Source organism: Ambystoma mexicanum, chromosome 1p (assembly GCF_040938575.1).
Source record: "Ambystoma mexicanum isolate Mex_15411 chromosome 1p, UKY_AmexF1_1, whole genome shotgun sequence".
Taxonomy (NCBI): domain Eukaryota; kingdom Metazoa; phylum Chordata; class Amphibia; order Caudata; family Ambystomatidae; genus Ambystoma; species Ambystoma mexicanum.
In genome coordinates, this window is record NC_090921.1 from 703,998,717 (window position 1) to 704,019,532 (window position 20,816).

The 20,816-nt window shown below is 47.5% G+C and overlaps 1 protein-coding gene across 2 annotated transcripts in view; it reads left to right on the forward strand.

Moving 5' to 3' along the window:
• The window catches only part of ASH1L (ASH1 like histone lysine methyltransferase), a 2,936,548-nt gene that overhangs the window by 2,105,588 nt on the left and 810,144 nt on the right, over positions 1-20,816 (forward strand). For both annotated transcript variants that reach the window (XM_069650029.1, XM_069650033.1), the window contains exon 21: positions 7,765-7,851. In XM_069650029.1, the coding sequence (XP_069506130.1) occupies positions 7,765-7,851 (87 nt within the window). The remainder of the gene's footprint in view (positions 1-7,764; positions 7,852-20,816) is intronic.

The window sequence follows — 20,816 nt, forward strand, 5'->3', positions numbered from 1 at the left end:
GTTCTTCCTCAACCAGAGGAAGTCGCAGTTGTGCCCCTCTCAGAAACTGGTCTTCCTAGTGGTGCTTTGGAACACTACAGTTCAACGGGTGTTTCCTACACCGAGAGGCTTCTGTCCCTCCACAATGCAGTGGGGCACTTTCTGGCCACCACTGCCAAATCTGCATGGTGGTTCCAGCACATTCTGGGCCTGATGGCCTCTGTGTGCTTACATTACAGCACGCTTGCCTCAAGATGAGGTGCCTCCAGCTCCACCTGGCGGCCAAGTGTAATCCGAAGACTAGGTCTCAGTCGGACAGGATCCCAATACCACCCCTCCTACTGCCTGATCTTCGCTGGTGGCTGATGGATTGCAGTGTTTGAGTGGGAGCCCCGCTTCACCTGACTGGAGTCTACCCTGGTAGTGACGACAGGCTCCTCTCTTTTGGGCTGGGTGGCAACTCTGGAGGGCCTTGCGAATCATGGAGTATTGTCCAGGACGGAAGCCCTCCTGCATATCAATCTGCTCGAGCTCAGGGCAGTGGGCCTGGCCCTCAAGGTTTTTCTGCCCTTATCAGGGATAAGTTGGTTCTGGTTAGGATGGACAATTCTACTACAATGTTTTACCTGAACAAGCAGGTTGGCACCCCGTTCCCCCTCCTCTGCGTGGTGGTGGTATTGCTCTGGGAATGGGCCCTGGCAGAGGGAGTTTGGATATCAGCAGTACACCTCCCAGGAGATCGCAATGCAGACCAAATGAGACGCCTGGGGTTCAACATCAATGAGTGGGAGTTGCCACTGTTCCAGCATTGGGGGGGCTTCACAGACCTGGATTTGTTTGCATCCCCACTGAATTCCAAGTGCCCCCAGTTTGCTTGATGGGCAGGACGGGGTCGGGGTGTTTCTGGAAGATGCCTTCGAGATCTGTTGGCACGGCCGCATGTGTTAGGTGTTCCCGCCCACCCCTCTGCTCCAACGGACCCACCGCACGTTTCGAGCTTCGGTGGGTTGCAGCCTCATCCTAAAAGCCCCCCATTGGCCTTCGAGACCCTGGTTTTCAGATCTGCTGCAATTATGCTCCCAGGGTCCTGTCCACCTTCCGATCTCCAGCAGGGGATTCCTGACACAGCAGGGTAGGGCGACAGAACATCAGGACCCTGCCCAGCTGTTGCTGGCAGCCTGGTTCCTTACCAGCTGAGGCTTCAGCGTGCTCAGTTTTCGGATGACAACTGGGATATCATTCAGCAGGCCAGGAGGCCCTCGACTTGGTCCCAGTATAAGAGTAAATGGACTAGGTTCTGCCATTGGGCTCGTGATGAGGGTCTGGACCCTGTCACCTGCCCACTGGATGATGTACTGCCTTTTTCAGCACACCTGACTCGTTCTTGAGTTCAGGTGGTAACATACCGCACTCATCTGGCGGCCATTAGGGCTTACAAGAATTCCTCAGAGCCTGTGTTTTTTGCCGCCATCCCGGTGGTTAAAGCCCACCTTAAGGGGTTGTCTAGACTTTTTCTGCCAGTGCATAGGCTGCACCTGGTCTGGGACCTCGATGTGGTTCTTGCAGCTTTGCAGCGCAAGCCTTTTGAGCCAATGTCTTCTGTGGACATCCGCTTGGTGACACTAAAGAAAGTTTTACTGGTGGCTCACCTCTGTGCGTAGGGTTAGTGAGCTGCAGGCTTTGTGCTCGTGCAAGCCCTTCACCACGTTTCACAAAGACAAGGTCATCTTGCACACTCAACCAAACTTCTTGCCCAAGGTGGTCTCTCATTTTCATCAGAATCAAGAGATCTGCCTGCCGGTGTTCGTTTCCTACCCCACAGTCTGAAGCAAAGAGGGCCCTGCATTCCTTGGACCCCAAGAGGATCCTCAAGTTTTATCTCTCTCGGATGAAATCCTTCAGGAAGCCCAAGGCATTTTTTGCGACTTTTGGGATCTCCTCCCCCGGCTCTCCGGCTTCCAAAGCTTCCTTCGCACGCTGGATGGTTCAGGCCATCTCAGAGATGTACGTGGCCATGGGAAAACCTGTTCCTGAGGGAATTCATGTCCATGCAGTAAGAGCCAAGGCCACGGTTGTTGCGTTTCAGAGACCTGCTTCTTTGGATGTCATCAGCAATGCGGCTACTTGGGCCACTCTGTCTTCCTTCTGTAAGCACTACTCGCTGGACACCAGCTCCAGACGCGATGCAGAGTTTGGTGAGGCGGTTCTAAAGAACCTTTTTGCTTCATCCTAGATATGAGGCAGGTTATCACAGCTCTACCTTATGTTCTTGTTCAATGGAATCACCCACAAGGATGGAGGAAAGGGGACCGGAGGTATGAGTCATTAAAGTTACTCACCGTAGTGACTAGAGTACTCATAGTCCCCTTTCCTTCATAAGGCCCAACCGCCTTACCCCACAAGCATCTAAGCGCCAGATGTGTTCGAATAGGACTGAGGTGAGGCACCGGAGAGCAGGGTCTGAGGCTGCGTCCCCGCACGCTATACTAAATTTAAAAGGGGAAGCTCAGTTATTGCCTGCCAAAGGTTCAGGTACCGTCCCCATTTTGAGGGATGCCAACAAGGATGGAGTAAAGGAGACTGTGGACTATGAGTACTCTAGTCACTACGGTGAGCAGCTTTATAATTCTAGCCCATAGTCCTCTTTCCTCCAAATGCCCTCCTGACTTGACCACTATTCCAGTGACTGTCCTAGCCTCGGTGGATGTAGCAGACTGGTGGGTGTTGCCGAGGGACAGAGTGATAAAGGGTAGTGCTGCGCTGCACTAATGAGCATTTTTTCAAATTTCAATATCTCATCCTATTTTTATTCTGAAGTTTTACTACTTGTTCAGGATAACCATTTCCAAAGGATCACTGATGTGTTTCGAATTCAAAACAGGATTTAAATATAGTACACAAGGTTCTGTGGAAATTATTCAATACTGCTTTCAGCCCATCACCCAGTTTTAAAAAATACTACTGGGTACTCTGTGCACTGCATTTATACATGATACAGATTAGCTCTGCAAAAGGAAATATTTCTCCTCTCCAACAAAAGATTTGCTACATTACAACTGTTGTTGACTCACAGGCAACCCCACCGTCCTCACAAGAAGCAGATTTGTTGTAGAAGTTTAAGCCTTGTGATATTCCAGTTTATATGAAATTAGTATCTGATTGCAGATACCTCAGTTGTCCCTCCACATCATATCGTTACACCCACAAAAGCCTGTGCTATTGTTCCATGCGCAAGGCAAATTTGCATTTGTGAAGATGGATTTTCATAATCAGCCATGTGGACAGATTCTGCGAGGCCATCCTTGTTAGGGAGAATTCTCATAAATGGCTAATTTCCCTTACCTAATGAGTCCCTCACCAGATTTGCTGGATTTCTAGAATTTATTTTTTTCACCTCGTAAGAGTGTGAGCCTTTTTTACCACTCTTATGTGTGTTTTTCTGTGTGTATTTTCACTTTTTGTGTGATCTTGAGCACTGGAGTCTCACCTACTCCATGGCCTAATATTTTCATGTGTGTTACACAGCACCTTCAGTACAGTGACACAGGGTTGTCTTTTAGACTTCCTACTGACTCCATTTTGCTGGGGCTGACTACTGTCCCCCAGAAAAGGTAAAGTTGCCATTAACTTTACTTTAGTCACTTTAAACCACAGACCCAGTACACCCCATATTACATGGAATACTGGAAAGGGTTCATTCCTATCCCTTTTTGTCTGTGTCTCTTGGAGCCTTGTTTCGCCCCCTTTACATCAAGACTTGGCTGGTGGCAGTGGTATCTACCCTAACTTTTCTACCGCGATTATCTTATATAAATGTGGTAATGTTTTAGGCTATTATATTAGCTTCGCACATAAACCCGCTTGACCAAATACATTTTATTTTGGCTCCGGCTGGGTTTATTCTCCATTTCTTTTGGTTAGTCTATCTCGTGTTTTTCTCTACGCTCCAAACCGGGGATGATTCCTTTGTTCGCTGTCTTTTCGCAGGCTCTGCACAGAAACCCTCAAGGCGCCTGAAAGTCTAGGTAGGCAGGATGTGATGGAGGGATCTTCGGACCCCTGCCATGGGTTCCCTTGGTAACCCAAGTTGCACTCTTGTCTGATTGGCTAAGGGGACTGGCCTTGCCACCCTGCTGTATGATTGACAGCCAGGCTGTATGAATGGGGGTAAACTGTATAAAAAGCAGGTCTCTGGGACTGGAAGAGCAGAGTCGCCACTGGAATGAAAGATCCAACAAGTCCCGGCTGAAGAGGACCCCGACAACGACTGAACTGCCCGGTGAAGCCCTGCTGCAGGTCCGAATCTCCAGAATCCGACGACATAGGAGATCCTCCAGGAAACTTCTTCCCTTGAGCTGGTGGGACCAACCAGTTTGCCCAAACTGCAAGCTAGGACCCCTCCTCTGATCGAGTTTGCTGTACAGAGCTACAGTGGGCCGGATAGCCAGGAAGGTCGGACCCCGCTTGGGTTTTAAGGAGCGCACCTTTTATTCATTGTTTTGCTCTGCTGCTGGTTTATTCCCTGGGTGGCGCATGACCCTCCATTCTTCCTACTTCGTGTCAGTCTGACAGTCGCTTCAGGAACCACCAGGAACTTCCGCCTCAGCTACAGCTCCCTCTCCGTTTTAAGGTACTGTGCAAATCCGGTTGTCCATTTCGTTCAACCACGGTGAAAGTGTTTGAAATCTTTCTCCAGTCCGAGGGCTTGTCCTTCTCTTCTCGTTGAACTAACTTTTCTACCAACCAACCTTGTGCGGAATCTGTGCCACAAACTTTACCGCGAACTACCCTGAACTGTGTGATCTTGAGCAAAAGACTTTTGACCCATTGACTTTGGCCCTAGGCCTTTTCTAGCTGATCTCCTCACTGTAGTCTCTCTTGTTCAATTGCCCTGAGTACTTACCTGTTGGTTTTGCCTCATTTTAATAACTTTTTCTTTCCCTCCCTTTTAAATTGGTGGAGTGCCTTTTTGCTCCCACTTCATTTTGTGAGCTTAACTTGTCTTGAATTTAAGGGAAGTGGTGTGGTGTATTTATGATTGTTATTTTTAACTTCCTTATAATAGTGAAATGTTATACAACTATTGAGTAAATAAATATATATTCTTTTACTTAGAAACCTTGAGTCAGTGTTTGCCTGAATCATAGTAATTGCTGTGCTTTGTGTAACTATTTGATACTGCTCACTTACTCTTGAGTTAAGTCTGGCTGCTCTGCTACTGCTACCACTTTAACTGTGTAGTACAGGCGTGTACCAAAGGTGAAATGGTACTGTCACTTGTAGTCTTCATTGTGTGTGGTGTACCCAAACGGTACTGCATATAATTCTGCCTAACAATCCTATTCTGATAAACAGTGACAGACAGTAATGTCTAGCCAAACTATCTGTTAGGCTTCGATTTGGGAAGGCATGAGATTAGCAAATTGTTCAATTAAGCACATACAAAGCACTTTAATAAAGCAAGTTAGGGAGAGTGTACACAAATGCAATTATTTATTTAGGGCTTTCACAACTCTTAGCAATTCAAATGAACAGGTAAGTAACACACCAACACTAAAACGTTCAATATTAAATTATATACATTCACCTTTGGGTTCTCTGTTAAGAGCATTGACACTTAAACACGGTTACAAATTATTCTCAAATTACTGTAGTGTAGTAAAGCAAGCGATTAAAGAACATAGAACCATGTAAGTAATCAACAATAAGCTTAGATGAAATAAGTTAGCAGACACCATAACAAACTTTAGAACCAAAGTTCTAACCTTTAAAAAGTCCTTCCCTTGCTAGAAAAGAGGGGGCCATGTCACAAGTCTGAACACAATTCTTTTCAGGAGGCCAGGAGTCTCTTTACTTCCTTGCACAATTGTTGGCTTGAGCCAACATATAGTTGTAAGTGTTTCAAAGTTCAATAAAAGTAAGAGGAAAGTCTTTAAAAGACCCTCTCCCAATCCAGCCAGTCTTGGGGAGACTCCTGGCAGGATACCAGGCCACAACAGCACAGTTCAAGGCTTGGCAAGGAAAAGATGGGGCTAGCATTTTATGCCCATATTACCCTATGGATACAGTCGGGTGGGGGATGTAAAACAGGTAAGTTTACTCACCCCCTGTACTCCGATTCAAACAGGGATCAGCGTAGAAGTTCCTTCAATCACTGGGCCCTCCGAATGTATGCCTGGGGTCTGTTGCAGGAAGCCCAAGGGTCGTGGGTGTAGAAGTAATTTCATGCATCAAGTTCTGGGGCTGGCTAATCTTCGGTTCCGTGTTCCGATGGACTGGATTTTGGTCACTCGGGACACACTGACTTCAGTACCACCACTCCGGCGATGAACTCGGGACTCCCAGGACACCACAAAGGCGGTGAGCTGCAATGGGCACTTTTCCAAATAGCAGAAGACGACCCTCATCACGGAGACAAAGAAACTGGTCCTGTAAGGCACCTCTTCGTGGTCGAGAGCTGCACCATCAGGGAAATGCTTCGTGTTCTGAAAGCTGAGGATATGTGGAGTCCCATGGCTCAACTCGGGACAGCGGCCATTGCAGAAAAGTAGCCAAGAAGAAAGTCTCATTAGCACACAGGATGGATCTGGGACTGTTTCACACACTTCCAGCTGCTGGATCTTTTTGCTTGTTGTTCCCATTGGTCCAGGGGTCGAAGCATCGATTAAGGTTTTCTTGAGATCTGCTGAGAGGCAGGGCTTTGCCAGGCAAGTGAAGAAAAGGCTTCTGTTGATCTTCCAACATTGAGTCCCGAGTCTTTGGCGTAGTTGGAACATATTTGCATACAATATCACCCAACCAAAGTTAGTACTCATTTAGCAACCTCGAAAGGAGGAAAGGCTGAATTGATCTTATTGGTATTTGAACTTCAGACCTGCAGGTCACGCACAGATTGCAGCAGCGAGCGCTCAACTCACTGAACTTTGTTACCGGCGCCTGCTGAGCTATCTTACTAGCACACATAATTCAGTTTTATGATGTGGGGTGAATGCAGACAGACCTAACCACCCCACCCCACACCCCCTCAGCATCCAGCAACACACACAGACTGCAACTTAACCCACGAAAGGATGGACTTTCCCAGGGAAAGGTTTGACCATATGTGGAATATCCAGCCACTCCCAGATAGGAAGTAGTAGGTGAAAAGACAAGATGACCAAAGGATGAAAATCACCTGGCATTTCTATTTTACTGTATATGGTACCCTGTATGATATTCAGCAGTAAAATGCAAAAGAGACTATAAAAAAGAAAACGCTGTACACGTATTCGCTGACACCAGCCCATCATGCAAGTAACCAAAAAAAAGCTAAAAACCAAGTACAAGCATGTTAAGGGTCATCACGGCACTTCACTGAAAGTGATGTGTGAAGGTAAACCATGGCAAACAGAGTTATTCTGCACTGATAGGCATAGTGGAGCAAAAAGGCTTCACTTACCTCCAAAAGTTAGGAAAGGTTCAAAACAATAGCAAACAGAATAGAGTCCCTGATGTTTTATGGAGGTAAAGCAGCAAAAAGTTAAATCTTTCCGAACCGCAGTATTCCTCATTAATTACTATTAAAATATGTGCACATCTTCTGTTTCTGTTTTAAGGCAACATAATCTCTAATATACTTTCAATCTAACTTTCTCTCCCTCTTTCAACCTCTCTTGATTTCTCTGCTGATTCTTTCTTCCCTTCCTAAGTCGAAGTTGTCTTGGCAGTATGCAACTACACAGATAAAAATAACCATTTGCATAAATGAGAAAACAAAAATCTTAGTACTCTTGCATTGTATTGCAGGTCTGGCAACACTGTGATTGCGTAGGTGTGCACTCTGAAGTTGGTCACTACTTGTGTGAAAACTGTGACCCACGGCCTGTGGATCGGGTAAGCCTTCTAATTCTTTTAGTTTTTGTGTAGTATCAAATTGTAAGATGTTTAATTTTTAGTGTAGAGTTATGGTTTCCCATTTCCCCAATGCTCTTTTCTTTTACAGCCCCATGGTAAAACAAAGTCTAAGTGTTTAAAATTCATAAGGTTAAAGAATAAACATTTCCGTTATAATAGATCAAATTATGAGAAAAGACTATCAAGGAAATAGTGCTTGGTGGTTTGTTCAATTCCCCCTTACTAATGGCAATTGTTAGAAACATTTCTAATTGTCCTCTTGTGGTTTTGTGTCTAAATAATTTGTAACCTCTTATCCAGCCAGTGTTAGGGAGAATTATCTTATAAGGCTAATTTCCCAAACCTAGTGAGTCCCCAAGCAGCTTTGCTGTATTTTTTTTTCTTCTTCTCCTGCTAAAAGTGAGACTCTTTTACTCCCACTCTTAGGCATGATTTGAGGTATGTCTTTGACTTTTTATGTGCTTATGGGGTTTCTTTTTACTCCATAGGGTATCATCTGTTGTTCTGTATGTGTGGTACACAGCACCCTCAGTGCAGTACCACAGGGGTGTCACAGTGACCCCCAAACATAGACTCCATACCCTGGGACTGACTTCTGCCTCTCAGGGCATTTAAAGTCACCATTGGCTTTACTAGTCCAAAATTGTGAACAGAACCAGTACAAACCATCATATTGTGGAAGTACTGTTAAGGGGTAATTCGATTGCCCCTGGGTCTGTTTTCAAGGGGGCACTGTCCAGTCCCCCCTTGTCGGCTTTCTGGCTGGTGGCAGTGGTTACCACGCGAAATATTCCACCGGAATATTCTCTATGGGATTTTCCCATTCATTTTAAACGCACAACTTTTTGGTGCAATGTTAAAGATACCGCCGGTTTATTTATTTAATATTAAATCACCGGTTGGATCTTTTTGCCAGAACTCGATTCTAAAATGGCGTTTGTGTCCGTCTCTGTAACTCTGACCAAGGTCGAGCCCTTTGTTCCACTATTTTGGCGGGCTTCTCCACAGAAGCCCTCCAAATGGTGCCACTCTGTCTGGGTTCCACAGGAAGGGTGGAGGGGGGAATTGGCACCCTGGACTGCGTTGCGTCGCACTCTACTCTGATTTGCCCCTTTGGTGAGCTGCCCGGCTCACCACTTAGCATGTGTGATTGACAGCTAGGCTGATGAATGGGAGTTTTTCTGCATAAAAGCAGGGCCTTTGCGACGAACTTCAGAAGTCGCCACAGGACCTAAGAATCCGAAGAGGGACGAAGCTGAGCCATCTGCAAAGACGACACCACCGGTGAAGCCCTGATGCAGCTACCTCACCACTTTCCCGACGACAAGAGAAGATCTTCTGCTGGACGAGTCTTCTTCCTCTGAGCTGGTGGGACCAACCAGTTCACCCTTTTTCACCGTCCAAAGACGGCCCTTGGTCGAATCGCCCGTGCCAAGCACCCTGGCGGCCGGATAGCCAAGCTCACCACTTTTGACCGCGAATAAAAGGACTGCACCTTTTAATCGGGAACTCCGCGGCTGGTTTCATCCCTGTGCAGTGCAACGACTCCAAGTTTCCTCCTCGACGAGATCCTCTCTTCCCCTGGTCGGAACGACGAACTGCAACACCTGCCAGGAACTGCCCCCGCTGGAGCTTCCTTTCTCTTTAAGGTACTGTGTCCTGCCTGGCCTCCCTTTCTACAGATTGCTAGAGGTGACCCTTAAATCCTTGGCTTCTAAACTGGGTTGGCTCCAGGCCTTCTAACTATATCTGTTGACTCACCGCAATCTCTTTTGAACTCTCTGCAAAGACTTTCAGTGCACTTTAAACCGTGTAATCCTGGGCACATTTCGCTTTGCTCCATTTAAAGTGGGCCTGGACTATGAACTTTTGCTCTACAGTATAACATGCCTTTCTCCCCTTGTTCTGAACTCTTAAGTGTTCAACTGTTTTATTTTATGCTCTGCCTTTTCTCTCCTTTTTTAACCTAAACTATTGGAGTGCCATCTAGGTTAAACGCTCACTTCTGTCTTAGCAAATAGTCGTGCTTTAACCCTGATTTGTCTGATAGTGTCAAGGGAGGTGTGTATACTTAACTGACTGTGTTTTAGATTACTTTTCATTGAGAGTGCTAGTGTATTACCTAAAGTGTGTTTTAAATAAATAACCATATAATTTTTATACAAAGCTCTGCTCAGTGTTTGTTTGCTCTACTGTGTTTTGACCATATTGTGTATACTCTGCCTACTGCCCTACTCTTCTTGAGAGAAGTCTGACTGCTCAGCCACAGCTACCAGGTAAATCTGGGTGGTGCAGACTGCTACCAATTGGGTTTACTGCTGCTTCTGTAGTCTTAATCTTTTTTGCAGTGTTCCCCAATGGAACTGCACAGGATTCTGCCTAACAGCCAGGTTCTCCATTTACCCTGTCTTTTCCTTGATATATATAGTTTGATCATATGATTCAGGCTGAAAGGTCTACCCAGCTTGAACCAGCCTCAGAAGTAATATTGTACTTGATTATTTTCTTCCACTGATTCCTCATCTGTGATCCATATCTTAGTGCAACTGTTCTTCTCAACTTCTCCACAACCAGGGGGTGCGTCGCTGCACTACTTTGGCTCCGCTCAGCGACTATACGCGCTCCGCGCCGGACATGCGGTCTGGGCTCGTACATATTGAGTCTGCTCGCCCTGTGACATCAGTTCCTTTTTGACACATACTCTTCACTTCTGGAACACCACTTAGTAATCAATCCCAATTCCGCAAAGGGCTCCGGTTTCAAGCCCTTTGGGGACTCCCACAGGATCTGCCTGTACAGTCTGGGAAGGCCCAAGACCGCAGTTTGTGACAGTATCTATGCATCCGAAGGCCCTACGGGAAAGGGAAGCAAAATTCAACTATTTCCACAAGGAATAAAGTTGCAAGAGGTCTCGGTTGAGATCTCAGGACAGGGAGAGGAACTCTGAGGACAGATCTCCTGCCCACACAGAAAAGAAGTTGCACCACAAGAGGTGCCACCCAGCATTTCCTCTCGCCAGCACTCCTCTTCTTCCTTGTTCAAAGGACTCCCCGGAGATGACCACACAGGTACCGTTGCCAACCCAATGCTCTGCTTCGGAGGAAAGGGAGGAGTTTGGCCCAAAAATGCTGGACATAGTCGGCAAGGCATTGGCACGGAAAGATCCCCCATGTGTTTGGACTAGCTGGCAGGTAATCTGTAGGGACCCGTGACCCCACACCCATGGCTCTGCTAGCGGGTGTGATGACCTGTCGCTGCGCCAAGCAGTTTCTGCTTTGTGCATAGACCAACTACACACTCCCTTGCCCTAGCGCTGATGATGTCGCTTGATACCGACGACACAGGTGCTTCTAAAGGATTATGCTTGCTGTCCATTTGGGCCTTTATGTCAAAGAGAGGTACGTAGAAGGTAATCCTATCCGTTTTGGGATGGAGCCTGGTGGCACTAGTGGGGTCAGATACGTCCCTCATGAGTTCTACAGTGAGGGAGAAGGACTGTTAGAACTGGCCTCCTCATTTCAGAGGCAGTGGTTTGGCCACCTCACCAAAGCTGGATCTCCTACCAGCGTGGACTCCAGGATGGTCACAGGCAGCTTTCCCGCACCTAATTAAGAACATGGATGACACTTTGAATGTGTCTGCCCTGTCTCTACCTAAAGTACAGTTTCAGCTGACAAACATTCTATACAAGGGTCCGAAAAAAGAAATGCTAATTTCCTTCAACGTTGCGGTCGACGCCCCGGTGTTGGAAACATGTGAAAAGCCAGCTTCAGCCCCTGCTGTCGACAGGTACCTGGTGAAGAAGCACTCACCATCTGGTGCCGTATGCCTTCCCTGAGAGCTTGATAATGCAGACATCAATGGCCAACCTCAAAATGTCCACCTTACACTGTGCTGCTGTACAGGGATAGTAAAAGAATGGACTTTTGGGGAAAGAAAATCTTCTCCTCGGATAGTCTCTCCAAGGGTGGGAAATGTCTGCAGCGTCCTCACCATGTTCACTTTTGGATTCTTTTCTGTAGCCGCAAGGGTAGCAGAAAACCTACCAGAGGGAGAAGAGTGGGAGAGTTTCGACTCGCTTATTCAGAATGAAGAGGCGTCCCGACGGATGATGCTTAGACACAGCTCACTGTGCAGCATTGCCTATGGCCACGAGCACAGTGATAAGAGGGTACTCCTGGATAAAGACCTGGGATTCGCCAAGGACATGCAGTCCAAGCTTCTGCACATGCCCGTCGACAGGCATAACCTCTTCGGATCTAAGGCAGATGACTCCCTTCAGAGGTTCCAATCCTCTGAGTGTAGAGCCCTGTCTCTAGGCCTGGTGGTGCAGCAATCTATGGCACCCGCAAGTGGAGGTAGGGGGTTCATCCCTGTGCTCACTGCACCCCCTGTGGCAGAGGTCAGACACCCATGAGCAGGCAGCAGTTGCGCCTTTCCCCTCGAGTTAGCATTAGGGAAACCCCCAGGCGTGAACTACAAGCCTCGGTTGTGCCCTCTTTCACGTAGGGTGCAAAATCTTTGTGAGAGCGATGTCCTCCATCAATCTCTTGTGGGAGATAGGATCACACTGTTTGACGCAGAATAGTTTTGCACCACATGCACCGCTTGAGCATCCCAGGTCATCCAACAGGGATACGGCCTCCCATTAATTCACCCCATTAATTCACCGCCCTCCTGACCACCCTCTCACCAGCCCCTCTTGCCTGTGGAGCCCTGTCCTTTGGAACAGCCCATTGGCTTCTGGACAAGAGCACAATAGAAGATGTTCCATGCTCAAAACAAGGCAGTGGCTGGTATTCAGTCTGCTTTCTGGTTTCGAAGGAGTACTAGGGGCTTGCATTCCATTTTGTATCTAAGGCTACTAAATGTGTTCCTTTTGCAAGGGCAAATTCAACACTAGCCCAGATCCTCCAAGCCCTCAATCTGCAGGACTGGTTGGTCTCTCTGGATCTTCAGGATGCCTACTTGCACGGACAGATCCATCAGAGGCACAGGAGATACCTATAATTTGTGGTAGACTCCTGCCACTCTAATTTCAAGTTCCTGCCATTTTTGGCTTTTCTTCAGCACACACGGTCTTCACCATGCTGCTCGTAGTGGTTGTCGCTTGACTCAGGAGGGACATTATTCATGTGTTCCCATACCTGGACCGGCTCCCCAGGCCAAGTGCCGGCACATCTGTACCACATGTGTAATCTGTTGCACAGCTTAGGATTCTCCCTGAACGTCATGAAGTCTCAGGTTTCCACGTCCCAATCACTTTGGTTTATCAGTGGGGTTTTGGACACTCAACTGAGCAAGGCTTTCCCTTTCAGATAGTTCATGTCCTCCAATCTCAGGGACAAGTTCCAGCCTCAGCTTTTCAGCAATTGTTGGGTCTCATGGCTTCATTCATGCTCGCAGGGCTAGAGCCCCAACTACACTTAAGAAGGCTTCAGTGGCTTCTCAGTTGCCGTGTTCCCAGTTCCTGGAAACCATGTCAGATCTACCATGTCAGATCTTTTGCTTGTTCAGATGGATTTCTAAAATCTGGCCTGATGGACAGATTTTAGGAGGGCACCCTAGGTATGATGAACAGTGAGCTCTTAGCGGTTAGGTGGGATTAGGGCCCCTCAATGAGTCTACACAGGATAGTATACAATAATTCAATTTAGACAGTCCGTTATAAAAATACTGTGATTTATTTTAGAATACACTTAAAAATGAAACTAGCAGGTAGTACTATCACACAATAATACAATGTACTATAATACAAGCGGAAGAAGGGCAAGGTTTCCGTCCTGCATTGTTGGTGGATTTTGCCCTGGAGGCCACTGTATCCCATTGCTGGGCTAGGCCATGCCCCCTCCTTTTTCCGGGCTGTTGGAAACACCCGCAGAGATGAAACCTACGGGGAGCAAGGGATGCATGTGTTGTGCTCTCGCAGGGTGAAGGGAGCAGTAGGGAGAACTGGGCCGCAAACATAGTGGGAACCCAGGCCTTACTGTGCCCTAGAGAAAGCATGACAGCCATCCATCCCTCTGGGGCTTAAGGAGGGCCACAGTATTTCTTCATGGGGTCCAGAAATATCCCCCTAACCAGCGAGAATCGAGGGAAGCACTCTTAAATAAATGTTTGCTATGGCTCCGAACTGTAAGGGGCTGTACTTTCGTGTCCAGGGATGCCATAGCGAACTGTAATAGAGCACAAAGTGAGGGTGACCATTCCTGTGACTCTGTCAAACTGGAATTTTGGGATGCCAGAATTCTTTTTTAAACTTTATTTTTCAGTTTTTTTCATATACAAACAAAATCAAACTGCACCAATTGGGTACAGTCAACAAAAGTACGTTCATGACTTATAAAATTCCCCGCTTAATCCCCTCCCCTTCTGTAATGTTCAGTAGTGGTATTTTGTTCATTGTGTTTCACTTAGTCACGTCGAGTGAGGTAGGTATGACCACATTCGTCCTTTGGTTTGGGAGAGTTGTGGTTGAGGATCTGCGGTGTCGGAGTTGGAGAGTAAGTAGACGATGTATGGGCCCCAGATGGCTGGGGGTCTCGCGTGGAGGGGTAAGGTTCTTGTGAATTTGGTGTCCATGTCTTGGCAGTAAGTGATGTCTTTTTTCCATGCTGTTAGTGTGGGAAGAGGACCTCGGCCCCATGTTTGGGCAACCCTTCTGCGTGCTAGCACCAGGAGAAAGGCAGCTAGTCTCCTCGACGGAGGGTGCAAGTATTTGGTCAAACTTAAAAGTGCGATGGTCGGATGGGGGGTGGGGTCAGCACCTCTCCCACTATGTCAGACGTTATCTGTAGGACCGAAGACCAAAACCGGGCTATCCCGGGACAGTTCCAGGCGAGGTGGATAAAGTCTGCGGTGGAAGCGCCGCATCTTTCACATTGAGCTGATGCTTCAGGGTGATGGCGTTGTTTTTTTTCAGGGGTGTAGTAGGTCTGATGCATGAAGATGAAGTGAATTTGTTTGAAGCGGGTATTTATGGCAACTTTCTGGGTTTGGCAACAAATGTAGGTCCGGTCGTCTTCAGGTATTGTGGACTGGAGGGCTGCCTCCCATTGTCGTTTCGCCCGTGTGTTGGTGATTATTGTGTCTGTTAGTAGTGATTTGTATATTGCGGACACTTGTCTTCCCTCCCCATCACCTGAATCACGTTGTGTAACAAGTCCCATGTTGGTGGTTGCTTGGGAAATGATGGGAACACGGATTGTAGGGTGTGGCGTAATCTAAAATAGATGAATATGTCAAGTGAAGTGTCACCTCCTGCCTCCTTGGCCATTTGAGGGGTTATGAACATTCCTTCGGGGAAAAGGTCACCTATGGATTGGATATTGATTTTGTTGAGCCAGATATGAAATACCTTTTCATTTGTCAGAGGTATACCGGGGATGAACTTGATTGGTAATAGGGGGGAATATTTTGTGTTTATCTCGTATTTATTGGCGATTTTCTTCCAAATGGCGTAGGTGGATAGGACAGTGTTCATCTTGTTGTGTGGCACTGGGAGGTTGCTGAGAATGAAGGCTCTTAAGAGGTTTGGAGAAGCTAGGGCCCGTTCGACCTGTACATGTGGGCGTATAAAGTCATTGGTGTACCAATGGCTCAGGAATTGCGCCTGCGCAGCCCAGTAATATTTCTTCATGTCGGGGAGTGCGAGGCCGCCGCCTTGTGATATTGGTAATGTCAGCGTTGTGTAAGCAACTCTTGACGGCTTTCAAGCCCATATTAGTTGAAGAAAAAGGCTTTTGCTTTTTTGGAAAAATTAACGTGGTAGTATTAGGGGTATATCTGTGGATAAATAAAGAAGTTTGGGGAGAATCACCATTTTCGTCAATGAGACCCTGGAGGGAGCTCATTGCCTTCCCATAGTTGTCTCTAAATATTTCATCGTAGTTCAGTGACATCAAGATGCCGAGATATCAGGATCTTGGAGCATTCCCATTTTAATCCATGGTCATCAGGAAACTTCGGGGTATTTGGCGTCTGCGGAAATAACACTGATTTGGAGTGATTGGTTTTAAGGCCTGAAATGTTGCTAAATTAGATCACTTCGCACATTATCGGGTTGAGGTTTGTTTGGGGATCATTGAAAAATAACATGACATCATCAACATAGGGAGACTACTAATCTATGCGGTCCCAGGGTGAGGCCCCTATCGATTTGGTGGGATCTTAGTCTGGAGGCGAGGGGTTCCATAACTAGGGCAAATATGAGGGCCGACAAGGGGCCACCTTTCCTGGTGCCGCGTTCTAGCCTGATACAGGGAGATTTCGTGTTACCTAGGGTGATATAGGATCGGGGATCATTATAAAGCAATGAAATCATTTTAATAAAGAATTTCCGCAAACCCATTTGTGTAAGTGTCGCAAAGAGATGGGGCCACTCTACGGAATCAAAGGCCTTTTCAGCGTCCAGTAGGATGGCGATTGCGTGTTGGGTTGGTTCAAGTGCTGCAATGACGCCAAACGTCCGTCGAATACCGTAGGTTGTGCTGCGCCCGGGGATCAAGCCGGCCTGGTCACCTAGCACTAATGCGGGCATGAGAGGAAGGAGTCGAGTTGCTAGAATTTTAGCTAGAATCTTGTTGTCAAGATTGATTGAGATTGCTCTATAGGAGGCACAGTCTTCTTGAGGCTTGCCTGGTTTATGTATAAGGAATATATTGGCTTCTCGGAGAGTGGGTGGAAGGATCCCCTGCTCTAGGGCTTCTTCATATACTCGAAGAAGTAGTGGAGCTATGATGGCCACGTGGGCTTTGTAGAATTCTCCTGTGAGTCCGTCGGGGCCTGGAGCATTGGTGTTTGTAAGGGATTTTATTGCTTCTGCTATTTCCTCTTGCGAGATGGGCGAGTTGAGTGGTTCATTGAGTTCTTGAATTACCCAATATAGTTCGGTGTCGTTGAGGTAATCTTGAAGTGTCTTGGGATTGGTGTTGCTTTTGAAGCTGTATAGGTCTTGATAGAAATTGTGAAACGTATTCACTATTTCCTCTTCTGTATAGACCAGGTTCCCTTGTGTGTCTCCGATATGTTCCACACGGGCAGGTGTTTGGTCGATTCTTAAAAGGTGGGCCAGAAGTGCCCCAGGTTTTTGCCCCTCACTGTATTGCCGAATTTGGTGTCTGCGACCTAGAAACTTCAGCTCACATTCTGCTGATTCTTGAAATTTCAATAGTTCTGCTTTCAGGTCGACTTGAGTCTGCGATTCTTTGGATGTTGTGTATTTAGTTTCGAGTTCCTTCAGGCATTGTTCACTGTTTGTCAATTCGCGACGTATCAGTTTTAGGATGCCATTTTCCTTTGCCATGCACACACCCCGTACATAGCATTTCAGCGTTTCCCATAAAGTACCGGTGGAGCTGACTGAGTCCTGATTTATTTCGAGGAAAGTTGTGAGTTCTGATGTGAAAACAGAATCTGAAAGTGAACCTGCTTTGAATCTCCAGTTGAGGGCGGTCCCCTGGGTGTTAGGCAGCGTGAACTTGAGTTTACCATGGAGTGGTCGGAGAAGGACCGTGGGAGGATTTGACAGGACCCCCAGCTGTACAGGCTTTTGGTCGATACCATGATATAGTCAATACGTGAACAAGTATTATGGACTGCTGAGTGAAATGTGTATTCACATATGTCTCGGTGGGTGTGTCTCCAAATATCAGACAGTTCAAAAGCTTTACAAATCTCTGTCACTTGGTAGCTTGCTTTAGAGGGTTTGCTAACTGTGTTGTGAGATTTGTCGTTTTGGGGGTCTAGTGGGGTGTTGAGGTCTGCGCCCCAGATGATTGTTGCTGAGGTAAGCATTCCCAGTTGAGACATGACCCAGTTGAAGTTATTTGGTCCATCTGTGTTAGGGGCATAGGAGTTCACCAAGGCTATTTCTTTTCCAGCAAGTATCCCCCTCACCAGAAGAGCACTTCATCTCCGTCTTTCTTGGAGTCAATTAAGCTGAAGTTGGGCTTTTTGTCAATTAAAATCGCGACCCCTCTTGCAAAGGATGAGTATGAAGAGAAATATCTATGACAACCCCACGACCGGGCCCAGTGTTGTTCGGCAGCTGCCATGAGATGGGTTTCTTGTAGAATGGCAATATTGATTTGGTGTCTCCTGAGGTATTGGAGGATCCTCCTGAGTTTGGCTGGTTGGTTGCCACCTCTGATGTTCCAGGTGGCTATTTTAAACCGACCCATTGGGTTTGGCTAGATGAAGGCAGCTGGGTTCAGCGTGGTCGGCTAGGTTTAGTTGATGCCCGGACGTGGAAGAGAAGCTGTTGATCATGAGCATCGTGGCGGGGGTGTGCGGTTGTTTTGTGGTAGAATGTAGGTGAACAGTCAAAGGTAACTTGGTGAGATTAACATCCCTCCCCTGCGTGGGCAACCCCCAACTGTGATCAGAACTGCGATCGATGCTGTGCTTGGGGCGTTAGCAGGTCTCGTAGTTTGGGTTGGCAAGGTGGTCACCTCTCCGTTGTCGGTATGTTGAGTGACTCCGGGAAAGGCGTGTGGGTTGTACGCGGCTGCCTCGCGGGTGGCTGGTTCTTCTCGGGGACGCTGTTAGGAGCTGCCGGCAGAGGCGTTTGTTTCTGCGCCTTCCGCTGGCTTTACTGGTTGCGTGGGTGGGTTGGGGGGGGGGTCGTTCTGCGGGCCTGCAGGGAGCTCGGACTGAGCGTCGCGCACGCTGGGTTGGGCTCCTACCTGGTCGCCGATCAGGAATTGTTCGCCAGGGTCGGCCGCCTCCGCCCCTTGCACCGATCTGCCGCGGGGACGGAGATGACCGCGTCTCTTCGAGCGCCGAGGGCGCGCACGTCTACCCGCTTTCTTGCAGCGGCTCGGTTTCCTCAGCGGGGTTGGTTGAGCTTTTCCTGGATGCCCGCTGCTGGCGGTGGTTCGGGTCTCCGTGGGGCTCCTCCCTCTCCGCTTGCGCAAGCCAGCAGCTTGGGGTTACAGCCAGCGCTGGCCGACGGGCCTCTGAAGTCTGGCCTGTATCTAAGCGCATATTTGGGCTCCAGAGACGAAATTGGTCTTAAATTGTTCAACAGGTTCTCGAGAATCCGCACAGCGTTAGTCGTGGGAGAATTGGGCAACACAGAGGCATAGATGACACAGGATTAATTCAGAGCTACACAGAGCTATCTAGGAAGCCGCCATCTTGGTTGGCTCTCTAGCGCACTCTTGGGATCCCAGAATGGTCAATGGTGTCTTGGGTAGATTTGGGAATTCTGGAAATAGGATTACAATCAACTCTCACCCTTATTTGAAATCTGTCGGCCAATTCAAAAACTTCTCCCACAACTCTGCTTTATCTGGCGTGAATTTAACAGTTAGGGCCAAGGTTAAATGGTAACCACTGTGGCCTTAAATCCAAGGCATCTAGAATTGTTTTGCGAAATTAAAAAGGTGATTCCCTTACTACTGTGCCCCATAGTGACTAGCAGGCCTTAGGGGCCAAAATCTTTGCTTGATCAATCTTTTTAGTCTTGCCTCTTTTCTTTGAATATTTATTGCTAAATTAAAGTAATTGTATTGTTAGAATGTACAGTATGTTCACTTATTATACTTCATTAAATAACTCAACCAAACAATACAGAGACATAATGCGGATGCATTCATATAATGGGAACCAGTCACAAGTACAATATCCGAACTTTAGAACGTCGAGCCCTAAGATGAATATGTCCTTGAACCCAAAAGGCACAGGGCCCAACACAGTGTTTCTCACAGGTATGTGTTCTCTGTAAAGAAGATTAAATGGCCTTGTGGTGGTGATTAGTTTCAAGTTCTCTAAGACTATCCAAGGGGCAGGTTACCTGACCTGTGTCGGACGACGAAAGGTGAATGGAGGGGAGACGGGCGACAAAGGAACTTGTTCCCATTGTTATCGTATGGAGGACAGGGGGCAACAGGGTCGCATGCTTACATACCCCCCGACTCAGATTATCCCAGATGTGTCTGTGGATCATCTGAGGGCTCACTCTTCCACCCTTTTGTTCCAGTGGGAGGAGCCCAGGAGTCGCGGGTTCAAGGATTCTTCCTGTCGGATGCAAGATGCAACCCTTGTCGGCGAAGAAATGCAGAATTCAACAATGTAAGCCTCTTTACGATACTTCACAGGATGGAGGGAAGCACAGTTCCAGCGACTATCAAGGCGTCTGTCCAGTCACAGTAACAATAGCTGCCCCAGTATAGGTTCCCTTGGGGATAGGAAACTGAAATTTGGGGAGAAGGTGACTTTTGGCACAAGTTGCCAACCAGATAAGTTCTGGATTTGATTGCGAACCGACAATGCTTCTGACGAGGTAGCCCACGAGAAAGCTTGTTAGTCTGCCGGCCAGTTCAGGGACACCTCTGAAGGGTCTAAAGGACTGGATCCTCAGGAAGGCACCAAGACTAGTTGGCCCTGCTAGTCCAAGGACTGAAACACTGCTCAGGATCTTTGGAGATCAGGCAGAGGAGCAGGACTTCACTGGGAGGGCCGCTTCAGGAGTCCTCTTTAGATCTTCAGTGGTGTGCTGCTCTTCAAGGGTTTCGTGGCTCCAACGTAGATCTAAAGAATAGCTGCCGCAATCCTCCTCTAATCCAAAATCTGAGCTGGAAGAAAGTCTAAGCCCACAAATGGTATGGAACTGCACCGTTCAAACAGCCAGTAGTTGTCCAATCAGGGAAAACTATTTGTTTCACATCTGCCCCACAAGCAGACTTTCTGGCACCAAGGATGTGGTCGTGGATTTGACAGTACAAGCCTTTTCCCAGGCCACACATGCACACATGCTTACTAGTCCTCGAAAGCAGCTTTCCTGGGCAGTGCATGACCTTATAAGGACTTTCCTGACCTCAGAGGGCCAAACTACATACAATATGGCCAAAGAACAAGTTAAAATGTCATGGTGTGCCCATTTTAGTGCACTCGCCTCGTATAAAAGCCCTATGGGGTAAACTGGAATGGGCTCACCAAAA